Source organism: Zalophus californianus, chromosome 2 (assembly GCF_009762305.2).
Source record: "Zalophus californianus isolate mZalCal1 chromosome 2, mZalCal1.pri.v2, whole genome shotgun sequence".
Classification (NCBI taxonomy): Eukaryota; Metazoa; Chordata; class Mammalia; order Carnivora; family Otariidae; genus Zalophus; species Zalophus californianus.
Genome location: NC_045596.1, coordinates 21,140,809 through 21,165,939, shown reverse-complemented (window position 1 = coordinate 21,165,939; position 25,131 = coordinate 21,140,809). Strand labels below are relative to the sequence as shown.

General features: G+C 39.1%; 1 protein-coding gene across 6 annotated transcripts in view; it reads right to left on the bottom strand.

The window, feature by feature from the left end:
* The window catches only part of RBPJ (recombination signal binding protein for immunoglobulin kappa J region), a 225,233-nt gene that overhangs the window by 88,756 nt on the left and 111,346 nt on the right, over positions 1-25,131 (bottom strand). For 2 of the 6 annotated variants that reach the window (XM_027598380.2, XM_027598383.2), the window contains exon 1: positions 24,864-25,062. The exons of 1 other annotated variant lie outside the window; for it this stretch is intronic. Coding sequence is in view for 1 of the 5 variants with exons in the window: in XM_027598383.2 (XP_027454184.1) it covers positions 24,864-24,883 (20 nt within the window). In the remaining 4 variants the exon portion in view is untranslated. Of the gene's footprint in view, positions 1-10,508; positions 10,583-24,863; positions 25,063-25,097; positions 25,119-25,131 lie in introns of those variants that run through there. 3 more of the 6 variants (XM_027598379.2, XM_027598384.2, XM_027598385.2) reach the window with 3 other exon arrangements.

The window sequence follows — 25,131 nt, the reverse complement described above, 5'->3', positions numbered from 1 at the left end:
ATGTATGTACTTTAAACACGTAAGTACACAGAAAATTGTCTGGAAGAATATACCCCACATTTTTAACAGGGGTTACCTCTGGGGAAGGAACTTCTAAACTATCATAATAATGACATAGGAATCTATCCTTGTATTAATTGGGTAACATGCCAGTAGGTTACAAACCAGCAGGAAGAGCTTACACAGACAGATGAGGCCTAGTCCCTGCTCTATTTAGCCAGCGGTACGGAACTTAACTGATGGCAGTGGCTACACAGAGCAAAAGCACATGCAGCCTATGTTGGCACAGATTTACCTTGGCACTCACAGCTGGGAGTAACACACTAGGGTTCAGTTCTAGCAAAACAGCCACATTCTCACTAGGCCACTACTCAAGCTTACCTTTCAACTGACTTTGTTTTCTTCCATTGAAAGGAATGTTTACAAACACCCGCACTTGTGGCTTGCGAATAAACTCATCAGTCTCCAACAAGAACCGCATCCTGACTGGCAGGGGTGGAGGACAGAGTCAGTACCTAGGTATTCCTGAACAAAATCTCCTGCCTCCAGATTTCCAGAACTCATCTTCCTCTGGCATAACTTAAAAGTTTAAAAATAAGAAGAGGAAGAAAAAAATTCTTGCTGAAGTTCTGCTGAACCCTGAGTGAATGAATCATTTCTTCTCCCGTACCTCAAGGTTCCTTGTGAAATGTCTCTTATTTATAGGAGCCATTGTGTTCTCCTTACATTATAGTTATGAGCACTGACAGAATCCCCACTGAAGGCACAAACTACTGAGGACTAAACTTTCTTAACTCATCCTTTATAAAACTTAAGGTGTTCAAAATTCTTGCCTGTACCAGGTTTTCAAGAAACGACTCGGAATACCATTTGTTGAAAATATTCCAGTGTATGATACTAGACAGTTCACAGATGGGATATTTTTAATTTCAGAAATAAAAATGTCAATAGGCAACATCAATTCAAAAAAGACTCAATAGTAAGTTCTAAATGGAGTTCCATTTCAATTTATTTGGCAAAATAAAAGCTTTGAGTTGGAAGAGAATGTAATTCTCAAAAACCACAACATGTCATGGGCAAAATGTATGAAGTATAAAACTATCCATGGCATTTAAATAGAAAAAAGTTCATCACCCTGCTGCTTGTGTTCCTTCTCTCGCTGTGTCTCTCTCTGTCAAATAAATAAATAAAATCTTTAAAAAAAAAGTTCATCCCTATTGTAATCTAAGGAAAAATAACCTGTTTGTGTCCTCTTCACATCATAAGAGCCTAAATATAATCACAGCTTCTGCATATCCTGGTTACTTGATCAGTTTTCTATATAAATCTTTGCCAAAAGATGAAAATACAAATTTCATTTACCACATTTTACGTATGCTTTCCTTGTGACCTACATTTGGTGGTAAAAACACAATCCTGTCTTCTCCTATTTTATATTAAATAAAACTGATAGATGTAAAAATTATTGAAAATGTTAAAACTTGCTGAAAATATACCTTGGTAGTGGTATATGTTATGTCATGCTCTGAAGAATATTGTGAATTATAACAGCTAACATTTATTAAACTTCGTGCATAAGAAAGATTGTCTAGTATTATCTCATTTACTTACTACCAACTCTGGGTAGGTATAATAATCCCATTTTATAAATACAGAAACTGAGGTTTAAAGAAGTCAAGTAACGGGTGCCTGGGGGGCTCAGTCGCTAAGTGTCTGCCTTCGGCTCAGGTCATGATCCCAGGGTCCTGGGATTGAGCCTCACGTCGGGTTCCCTGCTCCACAGGGAAACCTGCTTCTCCCTCTCCCACTCCCCCTGCTTGTGTTCCCTCTCTCGCTATGTCTCTCTCTGTCAAATAAATAAATAAAATCTTTAAAAAAAAAAAAAAGTAACTTGTAGAAAAGAACATTTAAATAGCAGAGCCAGAATTCGAAGCCTGGTCTGATTCCAAAACTAACACTCACCTGCCAGTCATCTTATACAATTTTATAAATCCAACCTGAACAAAAATAAACTCTGTTCTTCTACAACGTAGGTTTCTCTGCTGTGAATTACTTCTTAGGTGACTGGAAATAGCGGGATGAGGCTGGTGTGAAAGGAAGTCATGTTGGCATATAACACAATTTTTCCTAGCATGTTAATGTTCTGAGGCAACTGGAATAAGCTCTTTCACAATTAGAGATAAAACCTTAGCAACAGATGAATATTTTATGGGAAAAAAACCTGAAAATTTACAAAAGTACTTTTCTTTCTTACAAGGAGTGGTTGATTTAGCGGCTTCAGGAATTGTTCCTCTTTTAGCTAAGTTCCACCTATTTGGCAAAGCTGCCTGTGCAGATGAGGAAGCTGGGGAAAAAAAAAATTCCCCCTGTATTCAAAAAATGTATTAATGAAGAAGGCTACACATCTTGGATGAGATTTTTAATTTTAATGAAAATAGGCTCTTACCAGCAGTGCCCTTCTAGAACCTACAACTAGGAGGAGGCTGGAGCTCAGGGTTTAAGACTCCAAAGATTGATGGTACTACAAGGTACACAAAAGCTAGTCTTTTGTTTTTTATTAGAATTGCTCCTGGTTTGGGTTAGTATTCAAGAGCAGAGTTCCATGGGTTTTCAGTAGTCTGCCCCATCCCTTATGCCCCAATATAAGCTTTATTACTTTCACGGCAGGATTTTGCAGAATTCAAGGTTTGTCAAGATATATATGGCATTGTGGCAGAAACTCCTGTATGCATGAGACAAAACAATTCCTATGAACCTTCTGCATATACGGACTTAATAAAATGCCATGGAGAGTTTTTTGTTTGGTTTTGATTTTTTAAAAGCTGTGAGGTAAACGCCAATCCTACAGACAGAACAATGAAATGTGTGTTAAAACTTCTACCATTAGGACAAAAATGCAGAAGCAGAGATTAATGCTACTTTGAATTTAAAACAATTTAAATGACTTTTTGTTGATCTTTAAAAAAAGATCAACAATATCGTAAGCAATAACTTATTGTGATCTCAGACAAAGCAGACACACAAGGAACACAAACACACACACACCAAAGTGGCTCTCAGCATACCTCCCTTCTTAACTAGAGAAGCTGATATTACAAAGTGACCCTACTGAGTAATCTATTGCATAAACTAAGGCAGTAAATTCTATCCAGCATACATATAATTCCAAATATAAAAACATACTATCAAAACAGAAAGCTCATAGCAAAGATAAAACATAGTTTGTAGAGAAAACAAGCCATCTAAAGATATTTAATAAATACAGTTGCCTTGATTAATTGCTCAAAACATAAAACATCTAAAAAAAAATTGTTTCAAGTGATACCTGGAGACCTAAGTATGTGGTTAAATGGGTTCTGGTACCAATTTCAACATGGCGAGGGGGGTTCTCACACCAACAAGCAATTCTCTGGACACCAGCAGGATGTCCTACAGTTCAGCTCAATTCTGACACTACCCAGAGACAGATCCCCCAGGTGAACAGTTCTGTCCCACAAGACTGCCCCTACCCCCACTTCAGATGCTAGTCGCAAGTCAAGGTTATTACCTGTGCTTCTGACAGACCAGCTATAGACTGGAGGCTCCCACAACCTTCTTCTTGGGTTTGACTGATTTGCAAATTCAGCTCACAGAACTGAGGGAAACATTTTACTTAATAGATTTCCAGTTCATTACAAAAGGATATAACTAAGGAACCGCCCAGTGGAAGAGATGCACAGGGCAAGGTATGGCGAACGGGCAAAGGGCTTCCATGCCCTCTTCAGGCACAACACTCTCCCAAGTGAAACCTCCCACATAAAACACCTCACCCCCAAGTGTTCAACCTGGAAGCTCTCTGAACTCTGTCCTTTTGGGTTTTACTGAAGGCTTCATTAGAGAGTCATGATTTATTTAAACCATCGGCCTTTGGCAATTGATTCAACCTACAGAGGTGGTGAGGAGGGGAGGAGGACTGAAAGTTCCAACCCTCTAATCACACACGGTCGGCTCCCCTGGCAACCAGCCCCCATCCTAAGGTGCTTTCCAAAAGTCATCTCATTAGCACAAGAAAGAAACCCTTATCACTCTCACAGCTTAGGAAATCCCAAGGGTAGCAGCTGTGAGCCATGCAGTGGGTGAAGACCAAAACATATATGAAAAAGACAGTGCAGTCATCAGACTGACCAAATACATATTTCTTACAAATCACTATATCACAGTGGTTAAATATTTGTCTCTCACTGATCTAAATATTAGGACTTCATACTTCTCTACTTCCTGATCTATTTTAGTATTTGTTTCTCATATGTCAGAGATTACCTATTAACCTGTGTAATAGTACTCTATTGTTTAAATCAACAGCATTGGGAGAAAAGTAATGCACCTTAATAAAGCAAAAATTTTTCAAGTAATTATTTAGGTATTCCAAAATTAATGTGTAAAACATGTTAACTCCTGGAAAGTTCCTTTCCTTTACAATTACATTTAGCTCAGGCAAATAAATCTGTTCATCTTCCTTAACTATCAATTTAGAGTAAAACAGTTATTCAAAATCATGTTTCTTACCAAGAGTTGGCCCGCCTACATTTTTAAATCTGTCCCCGTGCAAATCCAGAAGCCACACAAATTATTACTGTGCATACATCTCATCTCATACTCTCACACCCAATATCTGTTCTCCACATCAAATGAGAGCAACCCTGCATTTACCATTGGTCAGGCCAAAACCCACAGGGCCATCTCTGACGTTCCTCTTTACTTCACATACCGTATGTAATCTAGGCATGCTCTGTCTCAGGATCTTTACAAGTGCTGTTCCTACTTGCTGGAATGTTCCTCCCCCACATACATGCATGCCTCAATTCTCATTTTATCCTTGAGGTTCTTGGCTCAGATGTCACCATCTCAGTGAGACCTTCCATAAGCACTTTATCTTGTTGCAATCTCTTCCTGACATAATACTCCCTATCCCCAACTTTTTCTTCTAAAGTCTTATCTCAATATTTTACTTATTTGTTTTTTGTTTCTCTCTCACTAAAATGTATTTTTAGTACTTTTTTTTTTTTAAGTAAACTCAAACTCAGGAGCCCAAGCTCTACCAACTGCGCCAGCCAGGCACCCCTTCTCACTAAAATGTAACCTCTATACACTGGCAGAGATCATTTGGTTTTGTCCACCGGTATATCCTAGTACCTAGAACATAGATGACCCTCAAAAATCTTTGAATTTAACACTAGAGCTCATTTTATGTCAGATGATCCCAACCTGAGGAAATAGATGTCCCACAATGTGAAGGGTCGGTAATGGTGCTCTCACTGACTGATTTGTTTCGGTGTATCACTAATTACCTACTTCCATGAACTGAACTCTCAGAAAACAGACAAAGGCCTTAGGATGATTTCCTCAACAAAACAGACATTGAAGAGAATACTAATAATCAAGCACTCTAAATATATGGCAGAAGGGCACCTCTTTCCTCCTAGTATTCGCTCTTTACCAAGTAAAAATAACGATTAGCTAATCACATGAGAATATAACAAGACAGTCACAGGCCACCTGGCTGGCTCAGTCCACAGAGCACATAAACTCTTGACCTTGGGGTTATGAGTTTGAAACCTACCTGGGACAGAGATTACTTTAAAAAAAAAAAAAAGGAGACAAGACAGTCAAAGATAAGATAGAAATAACCGAAATAACTTTTAAAAATTTAGGTTTACATCTATTATCAATAATAACCTCATACTACATATAAATTTCACCCCGGAAATATTAGCAAATGACAGTATAAAGCAATCACAACTAGCAAGATACTTAAAAAATTAACTACCTAAACACATACCACATTGCTACAGGTTGTCATTTCTTTTCTCTCCAGCAAGGTTAAAGAATCATGACTTTCAACTCAGAACTTTGGAAAATTTCCCTGAATTTAACTATATAAGTTTATATGCCTCTTTTACTTGTGGTTTCCTATAAAACAGTGTAAGATAAGAAGCCACCTACCACGGGGAAAGATCTGTTCTTCCTGCTACAGTAGAAAGGGCTGAAATATGACTTGGGGAATAACATGAACATAAGCCAGAATGTATTTTCTGTCAGTAAATTACTATATAAATATACACACAAAACATTGCTAAAAGCATAAAGACTATTATTAGGGAAAAAAATTACGTACTGTGGGAAATTTGCCATATAGTTGGTAGTATAGATGATTCTTCTAATATGCCTCAGTTTATAGTCTTTGCTGACTTCTGAATGAAATGCAAAAATTTCTAAGAAAATACCTATGTGAAAATATTCTCAACTGCAAATTCATTCTACAGTTAAATATTTCCTGAGTGCCTTTTACATAAGACACTCTTCCAGGTCCAACTGATAGAGCACTGAACAAAAAGACAAGTGTCTTCAGAAGGGAGCTTCTTTGGCTTAATAAAAGCATTTTATGGAAAATCAGTGAGAGCATTATCTGCTGAGAGTGGCTGCTTTACCCAAAATAAAAGATTCCTGTAAAAAGCTTACAGAAATCCCATCACACAAGAACTCATTCATTTCATCTTTCATTAGCAAGCAACCAACATGATGACAGAATGGCACAAAGTACTACCAAATGTTATAGATGTGGCCAGTTTTATAAAACAATGTATCTTCATGAGATAAGGAGTAACCATGAAAATCTCCTGTACCACAGGGAGGTCTGCTCTTTATCTGGTGGCAAAGCACTTAAAGGGGTTGTGAAACTTGACAGTTACTCTTCCTTCTTATACAAAAATGTCCCAAAATTGATTACTTTTCCTGTGAAGACAAGCAGCTTCCTGTAGTATGCTATCTAGAAGTTATTTTTGTAAAATTAAAAACACTTAAGGTAAACAATGGCTTGTCAGCTAAGAAAAATCACCTGATTTGTACAGAAATAAAATGATTTTGAATCTAGCCCTTTGAATGACTCTATCACAAAAAATTAACCAAGATTTTAAAAAGTAATAAAGTGTATTATGCACACTTTCCCAATTTCAAATATAGCAAAGTGGTCTTTAAGTACAGTGGTGCCACTAAAAAACACCCTGTGAAGATGGGATTCTGTCATTCTATTAAAGTACCTTTAAGACCTTACTTCATTTTTATCCTGTACACATTTTGATGTGCCCATTATTAAAGTACAACAGTTCACTATAATTACACAATTATGTAAATACACATTCACAAATACCAGGGTACATGTTAACTTTCTATGGACACAGAGGAGCAATCAGAAGTCTAGAGACTGTGACACAGTACAAAACAGAACTGCTGCATGTGTCACACAGCTCTCGAAGTGCATGGATAAAGACCCCCAAAGACACGCAACCTTCTCTGGCTTCACAGAAATTGACTAAATTCACCACTTCAGTGAATCATAGAGACACCAAACAAAAAAAAATATGGAAGAATCAAGCATAAACACCATCTCTTCAGGAGAAAAACAATAAAGAATCTCAATCTTAAAATGAGATAGTCACTGTGAAAAGACTGAGACGTTAACAGAGTCAAATTTAAGAATGTCCTCATAGTCACAGCATCACTGAATGTGCGCCCGCCTCCCCAACAAACCCCTTTTAAAAAGCACCCAAAGAGTTTCAATCTAACATCCCTTCCCTCCCTGTGTTCCTTCTGATCAGCATCTAAACAAGTCAAGCCTATTCTACCTTTAAAAGCACCATCACAACACCTATGGCTCCACTCACACCAAGTTCACAGCCATTGCTCCTGAAAGAGCTGTCCCCACGTCCTCACCCATGACAAACCATATTACAGCTCCCACCACTCCACTGAAATTGTTCTTACCAAGGTCTTTCAAATACTAAATTTGTGAACACTTGGATTTATAGCACTTGCCCTCTTTCCAACATCTGATGCAACTAATTTTCCCACCTTCTAAAAGTACTCTCTTCATTTTTGTGACACTACAACTGTCTAGGTTTTGTCCCACCTCTTTTATTATTAGTTTTTTTCCACTGGTTTCCACACCTCTACCCATTCCTTAAATGTTGGTGCTCACCAGCAGTTTGTCCCTGCTTAACTCCAACTCTCCCAGGGAGGTTTTGCCCCACTCTCAAGATTTTAATTACCATCCAACAGTCTTCAGGTATGTCTTTCCAACCTTGACCTCTCTCCTGAGCTCCAGGAACCACAGAACTAACACATACATCACTGGCCACCGGATACCTTCACCTATCTCTTACAAGGGCCTCAAACTCAACACACTCAAAACCAGAAACTTCTCCCAACACTAACTCCTTTACTATGCCATTTAGCTCAGTGCCATCTCATCTCAACAAATGGCAACACCACCCTGCCCTGACAACCTGTGTAAAGCACGAGAATTTTTTTCCTTCTTGACAAATTTTTGATAGCTCCAAAAGTTGAGCTCGATCTACCGTAACTCTTACAACTTGCCCTGACTAGTTATAGTAAAAGTAAAGCCCTGCCCTAGCTTTCCAAAAGGCACTGTCTTCACTTATCTCCAAAATATCACTGGCTTTCTTCCAGATGTCATTAAGAAATGACTTCAAAAAACAAACATTTCTTGCTATTGAGTAAATATAGCCTACAAATGTAAAGTTCTTAGAATCATATTGACTGTGGTTTTGAAATTTCAGGAGCATAAGTATACACGTGAATCTCTAATACACGTGTGCACGTGTTTTGAAACTTCCAACAGAAAGAAAACAGAAGGGGAAAGATAATCCTCATAGTAACGAGTAAAATCTCCACAAAAGCTTCACATTAGAGCTGAAAAAAGATGCGATTTTATAATTCTAAGCCCCTACATCACTGTATTCTCTGAAAATCTTCCTCATACACAATAGAAACCTAGCCTAACAAAAACTCCCAGTGCCTCAAAGCACTGGATGGGCTGGTCATCTGACCAGACAGAAATGAAAATAGCACACTGATGTCAGAGCTAATGAAAGTCAAAAAAGTGGAAGAGGTGGCTAAGGAATCCCTGAAAGGACAGCTGAAGCCTTAGTAGCCACACTGATTTCTCTAACACAAACAGATTACCTTCCCCAGGAGCGTGGGAACTATACATACTTCCAACTTTTATAAGTTCCCAAATTCACTAAGTCATTTTATCATCTGCATCATATTCTGCTACCAGGTGTGATCTTTCAAAAGGTGTGATTAGGAAATCATCCAACATAAACACGAACCTCAGCAGGCAGTGTTAAGGACCAGGGCTAGGAAAGCCATCTGTTTGATGGAAATACTATTTCTACTTCCCTGGTGATTACAGCTATCTGTAACAACTGTGAAATCCCAAGAGAAGAAATTTTAACTGCCTCAAAACTAATTATTCATATAAACTGGCCAAGAAATTAAATGTTACACAAAGGGCTCTCTAACCCCTAATATTTTTTGGCTAATTATTCCACTGGGAGTCTACATCTGCTCTACTAAAATTTGGTTGTGAATAATCAGAGGTAACTCACAGAGAATGCTTTTGTATCTAAAAGTGACTACAGAAAACAACTACAATTCACAAAAATTGTTATTTTTAACGTGCATAAAATCCTCCCAAAAACATGTCCCACACAATAAAGGAACAGATGTTACTGTCAAAGTTTAAATGTTATTACTAGGAGTAATGAGACGAAATTTAACAAAAAAAGTTAATTTTAACAACATATTTTTGAGTACCTTCAATAGTCAACAATTTATGATCAGGAAGCATGTTAAGTACTGCCTTTAAAAGTAAAGTGAATCTATTATGATGATTTAAATATATAAATAGTTCAGAGATTTTTTTTTTAAGATTTTATTTATTTATTTGAGAGAGAGAGAATGAGAGATAGAGAGCACGAGAGGGAAGAGGGTCAGAGGGAGAAGCAGACTCCCTGCTGAGCGGGGAGTCTGACGTGGGACTCGATCCGGGGACTCCAGGATCATGACCTGAGCCGAAGGCAGTCGCTTAACCAACTGAGCCACCCAGGCGCCCCCAATAGTTCAGAGATTTGCAAATATATATATCCTAAGACATTCAGAAATACTGGCCATAATCCCACATACTACTGTGGTGGGGTTTTTTTGGTCACAGATCCTCATTTGTTCCAAATGTCACTTCTCCACCCCTCCTTTTTTTTAAAAAAATAAACATTTTCTAGAATTCTTCTGAGAAATTTATCTTCTAGATATTTTGAGAGAAAATACCACAACTCCTTTATTTCTTGTAGCTCAATTCTAGATGTGGTATTTAATATCTTGGAGTAAAACTACTTTTAATAACTTAAGAGTTAACTATTTGAACTTGTTCAGTAACTTATTAAAACCATAAGCTTTTGAAATAAAAATGAGTATATGCACTGTGCCTAAAACTATTGATATGTATGAGCTAATCATACCAAACAGAAAATACTTAAGTTCCAAACAACACAACACTTAAGGGTTTTAGACAGTAGACACAGGTAAAGATTATACACAATAGTTGTTCAGAGTAAAAATATTTGATGACAGAAACCATGTCAATAAAATATCTTAAAATTACAATTTACCTTTAAATATATCCGAATAGTATGATTAAAGAAACAATCATCAAAGTAGTCAAGCAAAATATTCCAAATTCCTTCAGTCATAAGAAAGAGCACTAGCAGAAATGACTGCTCCAAAGATTACCAGAACAGAAACACTCTCAGTTTGTACTATCCTAACTCACCCCTCGCAAAACACATTTACCCTTAGGGATTCACAAATAACAAACACACAATTCATTTCAACCGTGGCTACAATTTGTAAGCAGCCTTTCATTGCTCCATAAAGACTCGTCATTGTAGATGCTCATCAGTTTTTAAGCCACATCCACAGCTGCAGTCTTGGAAAAACAACATTTGCAGCAAAAACTTTAAAATTACATTTATAAAAGAGTTTGGCATAAAACAAAATTAAAAAGTACTCCAGTATAATATAAAGAATGAATGTATCTAGAGTACCAAAAGCATGAGACTCAAGTCATTCTCAATAGCAATACTTTTGGTTACAGTACAAGAATTATTTTCTGAGTTCTCTGACACATACAGTATCATGTTTAACTTAAGGCCTAGATCAAAGAGGTATTATTCACGCCAAAAAGAAATGAAGCAGAGATATCACCAAAATTTCTTAGTGAAGAGAACCTATTTCATGACCTCCAACCTGTGTTTTTTTCTACAACCTTTTTTCCAAAATCATAAACTGAAATGCAGAGACAAAAATCCCACATAAAACTGTTCTAAAAAAACAAAGTCTACTTTAAAAAAATCCCACATAAACCAATTCCCTGCTCAACTTCATCCTCCTGTCTCAGATGTTTACTCTGGCTAGACTGAGGGAAGGGGATCTTCTGGTTAGAGAGCACAACCAATCACGCAGACAGATGACTAAAGGTTAATCTTGAATTTGGGGTGGGGGTGGGGGTGTGGAGAGGAGGAATGCTCAGTAGCATTATCACATACTAGATTACACAGTCATTAGAAGATGCTCATCACAATGAAATTGGAATCCAGAGACATGAGTCTGAATTCCAACTCTCCCACAGGTAAATTTGGTTAAATTTCTATAGAACAGAATACTACTACCTTCCACACCAGACAATGGCAAAGGCTAAATTTAACAACAGATCTCAAGGCTACTGAACCACATTCAGGTAACAGATTATATTTAAAACACATTAGATGAATCTGTACTAACACCAGGGGCCCATAAAACTTTATAACATACAGGAATATAAGCAGGATTTCAGATCAGTGAGAAAAAGAGCATTCAAAAAGTGATGTTGCTACAACACTTCACTGGTTCACTCATTCATTCAACAAATACTGATTATCATCTACGTACCAAGCACTCTATTTTAGTAGGACAGAGAAAGACAAAATCGAAAGGCAAAGAATACGTATCGTGAGAAGCTGATACATGCAAGTGAGAAAAATAAAACAAGAAGGAGTACAGAATGTGGGATAAAAAGCAGGAAAAATGTGTAGAATGAGAAAGTACTAGAAAGGAGACCCAAGAAAAAGGTGCCAGCGAGGTGGCTTACCCAGGACCGTGGTATCCTACAAGCCAAATGAAAAAAATATTTGAATAAGGAGGCAGTGATCCAAGATATCAAATGCTGATCAAGTCAGATAACACCTGAAAAAAACTCACCACTACATTCACCCATAGAGGGAACTGGTAAGTTGAGAGGAGCAGGGTTGTTGGGTTTTTTTTAGGATTTTATTTATTTATTTGACAGAGAAAGAGCGAGCACAAGTAGGGGGAGCAGCATGCAGAGGGAGAGGGAAAAGCTCCCTGCAGAGCAGGGAGCATGATAAGGGGCTCGAACCCAGGACCCTGGGATCCTGACCTGAGCCAAAGGTAGACGCTTAACAACTCAGCCACCCAGGCGCCCTGAGAGGAGCAGTTTTGTTGAGTGGTGGAGATAAAAAGCCTGGCTGAAGTAGGTTTAGAGGGAATGGAGAGTGGAGACAGAAAGAACCCTCCATAGGAAGTTTGTTGCAAAGGGCAAAGGAGAAACAAAACCAAAGGGGAGTGTGGAATCCAGGCAAACAACAGCATGTTTATATACTGTCAAGGATGCTTCAAGAGAAAGGTGAAAACTGAGACCAGAGACAGGGAAGGCTAGCTGGCTACTCCAATGTCTAGAGTAGCCGAGAAGGGATGGGATCCACGGCACTCTAGCTGAGAAGGGATGGGATCCAGGGCACAAGTAGAGGGCCTGCCCTTCCTTGAAGAGGAGTTCTCACAGTGATTTACAAACTTCCGGCATCAGAATCACCTGGAGGGCTTGCTGAACTAGACTGAACTCTATTCCTCCAGGGCTTCAGAGACAGGAGCTCTGGGGTGGAGTGAAAGAATGTGCATTTCTAACAAGTTAACCTATTGCTGCCCTCCAAGGATCTCATTTTAAGAACCACAAGTCTATGCAACAGAAGACAGAAAAAATTGAGTATATGAAAATAACACATTTGGTTCTAAAGGAAAAGTAAGGTCAAAACCTACATCACATAACACAGCAAAAAAACCAACCAACAAACCAACCAACCAAAAACCTCCGAGAAGGGTTAAACGGATAAATCATTTTTTAAATTATAAAAGAACATTTATAAGAAAAACAAAAGAATGGGGGTGCCTGGGTGGCTCAGTCGTTGGGCGTCTGCCTTCAGCTCCGGTCATGATTCCAGAGTCCTGGGATAGAGCCCCGCCATCCGGCTCTCTGCTCAGTGGGGAGCCTGCTTCTCCCTCTCCCACTCCCCCTGCTTGTGTTCCCTCTCTCGCGGTCTCTCTCTCTCTATCAAATAAATAAATAAAATCTTAAAAAAAAAAAGAAAAACAAAAGAATGCTTTCATAATCTCAGGAGTGAGGAAGACTTAGCAAAACACAAAGCCAAAGGAAAAACTACAAATTTGACTACATAAAAATTTTAAACTCACTTAAGACAATAAAATTGAATGACAAATGAAACACTAGGAAAAAATACTTCATATAAGTTGACAAAAAGTATCATTTGGAAAATAGTTATTACACAAAATAAGAAAAAAACATTTCATCAGAAAAATATGGTTACAAATACATAGTCAAATCTAACTTTGAATGCATTTCTAGAATATACATTTCTTTTTAAAATAAACAGTAAACCTAATACTTCATCTAAAGTAATAATCTAATATAATCCCCTTTTCCTTAAAGTCTTTATTAGAATTCTCTCTGGTACTGCTTGCCACCTAGGAGAGAGCTTGGAAGCTTTCAGGTGTTTATCATTTAGGTATAGAAAAACAAAACCTCTGTCAGTACAGGGAGGGCAATGAATGGCAGAGGCAGAAGTAAAGCTTCGTGAACCTGAGTTAAATTACTAAATACCTGACTCTCAGACTTCTTATCTATAAAATGGAGATACTATTTCCCCTCAATGTAGTTGAAGACTCAGTAGATACTTAACAAAATGTCAATTCCCTAAAACCCCTTAATATGTTTGCTAAACTACTGACAATAAATAGAATGTCAGCATTTCCACTAAAAAAAAAAAGTTGAAGACTATACTCCCAATTGTTCACAGTAGTTAATTTCCTGGTGAAGACTACAGTGGCTGACTTTCCATGATATGTTTAAATAACTTTTGAATTTCTTATATACATTTTTCCAACAGAAAAAAATCATCTAAGTATCTATAGATGACATTAATTAACCCTTGAGAAAAACTTCCACATCAACATAGTCACTTGCCTCAATTAGAAAAACAAGCTAAAAATGAGATGAAAAAAATAAATCAACTGCACATCTAAACTGTGTTAATTTAAATTCTAATGTCATTTAAGATACTTAATATACCAACTGACAACTTTCAGGAGTTACATCCTTAGAAATGAGGCTTAAGTAAATGATATGCTCCTAAATCCTATATGTAAAAGGATTTCCCCTATATTGCGAGGGGAGGCCAGGATGAAAAATGGCATGTTTACCAAAAATTGGGAAATAATCTTTGAAAGCTACAGCTACCAAGTTTGTTTTTTTAACGTTACAGTAGTAAAGTGGCAACTCCCACTAATTCAGTACTATCCATTTAATCAAAGGACGACACTCATTATTCTAAGATATAAGTAAATTACTAAAACCATCAATACTATCTTTGGACTGCTGAAATGGATTTAATTCACTTCCTTGACATTTGGTTAAGTACAGATGACAGATACAACACATCTAATGAATTCCACAGTTAGGGAATAATGTCCTGACATATACGCTAAAAAAACCCCTGTATAAAAATCACCAGGTTCATAAATGAGTACATCTTCCAGTGTAAAATCTCAAGTTGTGGCCTCCTTCCCTATATGACGGTCTTTTTTTTTCTAAATCTCTTCTTCTGTCCTTCCATTTTCTCTAACAGAGGCTCTGGAAACAACCAGCTGCAATTTAGTGCGAGTGGCAGAACTAAAGATGCTAGGGAGGCAAGAGGCAGGGACTGGGGTGTGCCAGGTGAGCCAGAACCCAGGCAGTTCTGGAGTAGGGACAACTAAAGCAGAGTGGGTGATAAGTGTGCACTGAGAACAAATGTGTTCTAAAAGAAGCCATCCTGGTCAGTCAAAAATATAAGATAGAGAACACAAGCAGCATCAAGAACAGGAAAACAGCCAAGGAGGAAAGAAGAGGCAGGCTCAGAGCTGACCATTTATTAAGCAACACTGGCAGCAGCCCCAAACCAAGCTTGGGGTTGAGAGATTTGTATTCTTGGTGTAAGTCCACACTCACAGGAAAAAAAAAAAAAGACAAAGCAAAGTTCTTGTAACATTAAAAAGCAGAAGAGTGGTATAAACAGAAAAAAGACCAGCACAAGTCTCTCCCCAATAAGCAAACTGGAACTAGTCCCAGCTCAATCACTGAATGGGTCTCAGCCATTAGCCAACTGGAAATTACTCAGTCCATCTGTGCCTCCATTTAAATAAGTAGTTGCTTAGGGGCGCCTGGGTGGCTCAGTCCGTTAAGCGTCTGCCTTCGGCTCCGGTCATGATCCCAGGGTCCTGGGATCGAGCTTCTCCCTCTCCCTCTGCCTCTCCCCTCTGCTTGTGCCCGTGTGCTCTCTCTCTCTCCCTCCCTCCCTCTCTCTCTCTCTGTCAAATAAATAAATAAATAAAATCTTAAAAAAAAAAGTAGTTACTTTAGAACACATGATTAGCAAGGTCTTTTCCAGTTCTGAAGTTTCCTTAATCTAAGAGTTAATAATCTATAACATTTGTCACACTGGATATAATTACATACTGTGGTATGTTAAAGGGAGAAGACAATACACCAAAATGTAAATAACCTAGAATCAGTCTAGTATCCTTACAAACCGTATCTCATCATCATCTTTCATTATAAAAAACAAATTCCTACAGTCTCCTCCTTTAACCATAAAAACCATCGCCTAAAATCTAACCACCAAGCTTCACTGTCTATACATTTAGAGATGGGGAATTTGGTCACTTGTGCAATTTCACTGAGCTTCCCTTCAGCTTCTTTCTACAGAACATGTTGTAATGGCATTATGCTTTTTCTATTTTTCAATACTATGAGTTTTCTATTTGCTGTATGTTTCATATTCCACTTCAAAAACTATGGTCCAGAAAGCAGACCATAATCCAGGAGGTCAGTTTCACCATGGTTCTCAGAAAAACTAATCTATGCTGAATATCAGATTTATCACTTAGACTAAGTGCCACCTAGTGGCAAGTTTTTATATTAAATCCATTCAAGTCCTATTCATCTAGCAAATAACATTCTGGCTGGTAACAACTGTGCCATAATTATACAAGATAAGTAAAATATTGATCCTGTCCTTAACAGAGGTGGCTGACAAATCAGACTTAGAAAAGGAGGCACACTCAATTCAGATATATTTATATAACTGCAGAAAAATGTTAAATGTTACAAAAATATGCAAAAAGGTTACAGAAATATGCAAATTAAGTATTCAGCATTTGTTCAAAAGCTAAAAGAAACAAAGCACTGTTATGCAGGTTCTCCTGTACCTGCTCACCTCACTCAAGACTTTCCCATTTCTAATTACTTCACCCTGCTTTATCGTTTGGTTTTTTCCCCCCACCTTCCCTTCCACCCTTCCCTGCTCCCCCATCTTATCCTTTAAATTCTACTCCAGATAAGGGGAAGAGAAGGACCTATTTATTGAGCAGCTGCTACTCCCAGAACTGAGCTAGGCATTTTCTCGTATCTCATATAACCTTCACACCAATTCCACGAAGTATTATTTTCTCCAATTTTTCAGACAAGGGCAAGACAGATTAAGTGAAATGCTCATAGCCACAGATCTATAGCACACTGATTCCAAAGCTCCCAATACCATCCTGTCTCCAGAAAGAGCTGCTCTATTCTTTCTAGTCCTAGGCCTGCTACCATGAAGATGAGACCTTGATTATATTTCTCCTATGGTCTCCATCCACCCCAATCTATTTTACACTGATTACACCCTGCCTTACTTCTTCAACAATGTTCAATGCCCTCCTACCCCAAACCCTGATTGATAACCAAACCCTTAACTTCGCATTCAAGGTCCTCCAAGAAGCCCCAACCACTTTTCCAGTTTTATTTCCTAACACCCCTATCAGCTCTCACCTTTTCTATGAACTCTCCTCCAATTAAGATAATCATTCACACCTGTGTTCCCAGCACTATACATGTTAGAGCACTTATAATCTCCCTTATTATAATTATCTGTGCACTTTTCACTAAATCATGAGCTTCACCAGACAACTTCTTGGCCATCTTTATAAGACCGCTAACATAGCAGTCACACCTATTACGTGCTCAACAACTGTTTCTTTAAAACAGCTGTTTTATTTAAGCAGTTATAAAGGAGGATTTATTTAAGCAATTAAGGAGAACCACTAAGGCATGGTTATAGGCATTTCCCTTAACCCCTCCCTTCATGACTGGGAACCTCAATGTTTCTGCTTCTTCCAGTTGGTGTATGGATCAGGAGCTTTGTACAGAACTACGTAATTTTTTGAATGAAAAATTTTCTCATACTCAAACCAAAAGTTAAATGATTGGAAAACATGCTGGGAACTATAGAGAATACAAAGTTCAGTGGTTGCCAGGGGCTAAGGATGGGAAGGGGACAAGTAGGCAGAACACAGAGGATTTTTAGGGCAATGAAACTACTCTGTGAGATACTACACTGGTAGATAGATTTACATTTGTCCAAACGCAAAGAACAAAGTCGAATGTAAACTATCACTTAAAAAGATAATAATGTATCAATGTAAGTTTATCAATTACAATAAATCTACCACTCTGCTGGGGGATGTTGATAATGAAGGAGGCTATTTATGTACAGGGGCAGGGAGAACATGGGGAATCTCTGTACCTTCCCCTCCATATTGCTGTGAACCTAAAAGTGCTCTAAAAAATAAAGTCCATTAAAAACAAAAAACACAAAAAGCAAACAAAAAAAACATGGGGCGCCTGGGCAGTTCAGTCAGTTAAGAATCCAACTCTTGGTTTCAGCTCAGGTCATGATCCTGAGGTCATGAGATCCAGCCCTGTGTGGGCTGCCGCTCAGCAGGAAATCTGCTGGAGATTCTATCCCTCTCCAGGTCCCTCTGCCCCCCTCCTCGACATGTGCACGCTTTCTCTCAAATAAATAGTATTTTTTTTTAAAATGGTATGTTAGAGCACCTGGGTGGTTCATTTGGTTGAGCGACTGCCTTCGGCTCAGGTCATGATCCCGGGGTCCTGGGATCGAGCCCCACATCGGGCTCCCCCTGCTCTGCAGGGAGCCTGCTTCTCCCTCTGCCTCTGCCTGCCACTCCCCCTGCTTCTGCTTGCTCGCTCTCTGTCAAATAAATAAAATCTTTAAAGAATAAAAATTAAAGAAAATGGTATGTTAGCAAAATAAGGCAAGATCTTAGTGGGTCTGCAGTTTTCCAATAAGGGAACAAAGACCTTTCTTCCAGTTATGCAAACCAGCCGAAAGCTAGTATGTTTTGTCTGGAGCAAAATTAGTTCCCAAATGAAGTCTTCATAATAATAAAGACAAAAACCCTACAACATTGGTTCTATACTTTATAAGGCAACTAATATTGCAGTTATATAACACAATCTTTACCATGCTAATAAAAAATAACAGGGTTTCATAAAGTGATAAACATTTTTCCTGGTTATATAAACTTTTTATGAGAAATATACTTATTCATTTACAATTCTATCATCTAATTAACAATGTGCAGAAAAAACATTAGCTCTAAGGCCAAGTTAAAACTATTGAATCTATATTCAAAAGGAAGCGTGGGAGGGGAGTTAAAAAAAGTCAACTTGATTTTCTAGTACATTCCAGCTCACATCCAACAGGTGCAGCATTTTTCAAGGCTTTTGCAACTTAGGATACCTAAGCAGCAGTGGTTTCTACATTGTTTTTGTAAACTTAAAATAGTACAAGTATGTCCAAGACTGCCATGAACATGACCAATTTGACTAAAAAGCTGTCATGCTTATCATTATACACTGTCTCAACGTAACAAACCTACACAAATATTTATGCAGATAGATAATTACTACTAATTATACAACCCAAGTCAGAGTGCCTCTAATGCTTGCTTTTCCTCAGAAGTATTGTTCAGGAAACACATTATCCTCTTCATACTACTAGGATATCATTTCATTCCCTGAAGCAGAAGCAGGTCTAATGAGGCATAAGTGACACCATGATGCTGTGCCAGGCCTAAGGGGCATCCAGAACTGTGGGCAGGATGTATGAAAGATGGCTGCAGTCAGGCATTCAACATTCCTACTTTATTACAGCTGTCCAAGCAAAGAAGACAGCAGTAACAAATACACCCCCAAAGTTGGGGGGTGACTCAATGACAACATCCATGGTCGAGCAGTAATTTACCAAATGTCTGCTCAAAATGCCAAGGCACCTATTTCAAGGGCTGCAGTCCTTTGCACTAAATACACTGCTGCCTTCCTAAAACATGACCCACAAACCAAAGGTTACAAAATAAAAAGTCCATCTTGAACACTGCCTGTGAAAGATTAGCAGGAGAAACCATTTGTCACAATGAAAATATTTGTATACAGTGCTTTAGTATTTACAAATCACTTAAATATTTTTATTTGACCTTTATAATTTAACATATTTTACCTTACTTGATAGTCCCATGCCTGTCAGATAAATACAACAAAATTATTGTTGCCTATTATACAGAAGTAGAACATGAAGCTTGGAGAAATCGTAACCTGTCCACAATTCCAGAGGCTTCCTGAAGATTATCAAGATTATCAGGTTATTATCTGGTTCCATTGCATGGCTCCCCCCACAAAAGAAGCAGTCCACAGAGTCTTAAGTTTTAATGTACATCCCTGTGCATCTAAGAAGGACTTAGAACATGTAAAAATAATGGAACCCTTTGAGAAACACTGGTCAACCATACAAAAAACAAAATGTGAAATTTAAACTTAACAGTTTTGTACAAACAATATAGTATAATCCAAAAGGAACTTCTAGCTAAGATTTTACTATAATGTTCTCAGAGGCTATGAGAATGCCTGTAGCTGAAAATATCAATTCCTGTGGGTACCTCAGCGATTAAATTCCCTAGAGAATCAATACCTTCCCATGTACATCAAATTCTGCCTACAGGAACCAGGTTGCGCCAAGGTTTCAAAGTACTCTTGAGTCATTTGTTCGAAAAACCTTTTTACCGAGTCCCTACCATGTGCTAGACACTCTTTTGAGTATAAGAATATATAAACGATTATGAAAAAAATGGTATCTGCTACCAGGTAACTAATGAAAAGCCTTTGAATGTGACAATTACAACTTAGTATGACACTTCCAAGAGAATTATCCTGAGTCCTTTAAGAACACACCAAAGGGGCACTGAACCCAGCCTGGAAGATCCCATTAGAATATCGTCAGACCTAAGTCTTGAATAATAACCCACTAATACCAGCACTTTTCATGTACTGGAAGGCATTAAACTGATAAACCCATCCAGGGAACTGCAGATTCTTAAATATAGCCAGAGCACTGAATATTAAAGGAAAGAAAAGCACATAGTTCAGGTAGAGAAAAAATAAATGAAATAGTTATAGAGAACCCTATATGCCAAGCTAGCTAACATTTTTTGAGCACCTGCTATGTGTTTAGGTATCCTACTAAATGTTTTCTTGCATTCAATCCTCACCACGACCCACTGAGCTAAGAATAATTATCTTGCAATTGATGGAAAACGCAAGAAGTCAGAGTACTTGTCAGTATTATGAGGTTTTAAATGGCAGAGACAGAACTGGAACCCAGTCCGGATTAAATCCTAAATGTGAACTCATACTCTCTACTCCACTGCCTCTTTAAATGAAGGCTGCTAGGGGGAGCCATTGAAAGGTTTTTAAACTAAGAAGTGAAGTGATCAGATTTGCTATTTAGACTGTGTGGAAATCTGGATAAAGGAGGTGAACCTACAAACAGAAAAAGGAAGCTGCCAATGTTTATACTAACCCATGAGAGAAATGAGAACATGAATTGTGGCAGTAGGGATGAAGGACACAGAATCAAGAGATTTTCAGGAGGGAAAATTTTCAGTTCTTAGTGCCTAAATGTGAAGGGTTAGTATGAGAGAGGAATCCAGAAACCTAGCTTGGGGAACTTAGCTGGGATGTTGTATCATCTATCAAGAACACAGAAGCAACAGGTTTCGTTTGTTCAGCTAAGTGTCTACAGAGCATCTCCTAAACGTAAAACACTTTCCTAGATCAAGGGCCAAGGGCCTTTGATCAAGGGCCTGAAATCATGGCCCTTAGTTGTTGGAAATATTCTTTAGAGCAAGTGACAAAGCATTAAAAACTACAAGGGATATTGAAAATAGTCATTACTATTAACAGATTTGGCCTAGAGTCTAATGAAAACATTTTGTGCCACTGTTTTTAAAACATACTACCCCACATACTATTTTATGTGTATAAAATAAAAACTTTTAAAAAAATCACCAAATGCAGAAAACAGATCAATAGAGGGAAAGCATTCCATAATTTTACAGTGTTATTACTTGAGTTTGACAGATTTTCAATCTCTTATACAACAAATACACCACCCTGTAATTTGTTTTACTTATCCCTCCTCCCTCTAAGCTTACAGAGAAAAAAAAGGATTGGTTTTATTACCCAAACTATAATACATATTTTCATTTTTTTCATCCCACTATCACCACTGTGACTTGCCAAGAACTTCGTTCATAACCTCCTACTTGACTTCCTATAAAATATGACCTATTTCACATCAGCTTATTTCAGTAACAATTCCTAGACTTTAACCACACCTTTCATCCAAGGATGCTCTCTGCAAATCCTAAGGCACAGCAATCCTGTGCAGATGTGGCAAGTCATTACAATTCCCATTTTACTACATAGTTAGGAAATTGGCCCAGGGGAAGTAGAGTAACTTGGAAATAATCATAAAGCCGGATGCCAAGAATAACAACTTTTAGTCAATCCATGAGAAAATACTGCCCCTAGTTGAAATAACATGAAATTTAGTATTAGGAGGAAGCAAAAAACGTTTTAAAGCCACATCCTAGGTTTTCAAACTTTATTTTTTAAAATGACCCAATCCTAGAATTAGGATTTGTAAGAACTTTCAAACACACCATTTTTCCCTAATACCTTATCCATCCAGAGTGCCAAAGATTATTTAATGAAGTACAGCTGGCAAGAGTGGCTTTTCTCCCAAACCATTTTTTATCTTACCCTTTTAAAGACACTGATAGAAAACTGTTGTTATCAGACAATAGATAACTTTTTAATAAACCTAACTACTTAAATAATCTAATATAAAGCATATTTAAGAACAGATCTGAAAATACCACAACTGAGCTTCTATTTTGTTCCTGAAAATACACTCTGCACACCCACCATCTGCAATATGCATGGACAATAAATTTAAAGCTTTAATAGTCGATAATCAGAATGAAAGTGTCCCAACCACAACTCATCCCATATGTTTCTAACTATGTTGCTGTTTGATATAACTTAGTAAAAGCAATGTTTTATATGATCACAAAATAAAGGTCTTAATTCAATTTAGAAACAAAAAACACAACACGGTTTGTAAAAGTGGCTTTTATGTTTGTGTGATCATTCCTACATGTACAAGTCAGAACAAAATACCTTCCATTATTACACCATATTTACACTTTTGTTTAGAGTCAGAAAAAGCGTACTCAAGATTTTACCTTCAAAAGAATGATTATGCACAAAGAACAAGTACGGGACACAAATGATTATGAGTAAAATCCACTCATGGAACCCAGACTGCAAATTTTCACAAAACCCTCACATATCAATTATGAAAAAAGATTTTCCATTAATTAAAATCAAACTACTAATTCTAATCACAGCCTTCAAAAAAAAATGTTTAACAACAATCCTCACACTAAATCTTGTACATCCTCTACTAGGAGCACTTTATGTGGAACTTTAGTTTATAAAGCAAATGACACTCCAAATGATTTTGTGGGTAACACAACTTCCAAACTTAGTGATCAACTAGTAAGGGGGAAAAAAACAACTTCTGAAGAATATATTCAATCTAGTAATCCTGGTAAATTGAGTACTTCTTATCCCCAGCACCAGATATTCAGGCTATTTAAATACACCACACCTCACTCCCCCCGCCACACACAACTCCCAGTTTTTACATTACCATAACAATAAGCACTCTGAACAATTTAAAGCTCCTTTAACATTAGAAGTGACTTTACCTTACTTAAGACTATTACTTAAATGTCTTTTAATTGCATTTGATTAATGCATTCCACAAAGATTCTAGAAGCAGTATTCATCAACGAGAAACTGCACTCTTAAGCGTGTTCCTCATTTCAAGTCCCAAGATGGACAGAAGGGTTGTCACAAATCTACAGAGCAAAAGCACATAATTATAAACTATCTAACGATTAAGAAAAAGTAAAGCATTTATATCAAACTCCCAAGCAGGATGCCTCCCTTTTTCCTTAGCAGCAGGAATTACTGGTAAAATAACTAACTCCAGACCTATTGTCTAGAAAATGCTGAAATTTTCCCCACGAATATTCAGAAGTTTTTAACATCAAAATTTACGCTACTACTATTCACGTACCAAATGAATAGCCAATGTGAATATCTGAAACTAGTCTCACAAACCCAAAAGAAAAAAACAAAAACCAAAACTTCGCACCTCTTCTAACCTTCCTACAATACCCTCAGGTAAACCAGAAGCAAAGCTACGACAGCTGACCTTGGCCTAGGCCATCAGAAACGGCCTAAGGGCAGAGGGGGCGGGGGTGGAAGAGCAATAACCTAGAGACCAGATCTTTTTCCAGGGCTACCGTTTCCAAGCAAAACAGGGCCCAAAGAGACCGCGAAGAAAACTGGAGACACTGTAATCCCGAGAGAAAGGGGTGTGTGTGTGTGTGCGCGCGTGTGCGTACACACAATCCCAAGAGAAAAGGGTGCGGAACGCCGAGGAGAAAACTAAGTATCCCCACGCCTCTTTAAGACCCACAAAAACAACAACAAACCGTAGGGTCTGTCTGCGCGCAGAAGAAGCACCAGATGGAGTCCCCGCGGCTGAGACAGTTCAGCCGACACACTCCGTGGGTACTGGATAAATCAACCGATGACGGGAGGGGAAGGGGGTGCCAAGCGAATAAGCCACTGAATGGGCGAGACAAAGACTCTGGGAGTGATCAAGTACCAAACAGAAAGGTGAGAGGAAAACACGTGAGAAAAATAATGGAAGAAAAATTAAAAGACAGAATCCGGTGCCTGGGCTGTGGCAGGTCACTGAAGTACGGAACAGCGAAGGGCACAACAAAGGGGCACGGGAGGAAGGACAGCTGAGGGGAGGAGATGAAAAAGGGATACGGGGCGCGACGGGTCGGACAAAGCGCCCAAGGCGGTGAAACAAAGGGCCCGGGGTAGAGAGTCGCGGGGGGCAGCGGGGAAAGACAAAGCGCCCGGGGCCGGGGACACCCGCCCGGCGAGGAGGCGACGACCGCCTGGGGGAACAAAGCTGAGAGGGGCCAGGAGGCCGGGCCCGCGGGCGGCGGCGCAAGAGGCGCGCGACCCGCACGGCGCCCGCGGGCCCCGCGCGCCCGGCCGCACTCACGCCCGCACCCGCCGGCGTCGCCGCCGCCGCCCGCCCTCACGCGCCGGAGCCCGAGCCACGGCGGCGCAGAGCGAGCAGCGCACGGCCACACGCCGCCGCCGCCGCGCTCGACGCACGCGACGCCGCCCCCGCGGCCCCGGACGCCAAGCGCGCCGCGGCCCCCGAACACGCCGCCCGCCGCGGGCTGCGAGACGCCCGCAACTTTGCCGATTCCCAGCGCTCCGATTCCCCCAGACTTACCCTGTCACAACAGGCGCCATCTTCCACAAACTCTCGCCAAAACTCCAACCCTCGCGAGATTCCCCCTGACGCCTTCCCCGGTCCCTCTCCCCCGCCCCTTCCCTTTTTCCTCACTCCTCGATTCCACCCAGCCCCCGCGCTTCTTTTCCCCTCGCAGCTGCCGCGAAGAGCCAAACGCCTCGCGCCGCCCGCGGAGTAGGGGGATCCTGCTCGCTGCCTTCCCTGGACACCTACCCAAGCGATGGAGCATGCGCAGGCGGCTCCTCCG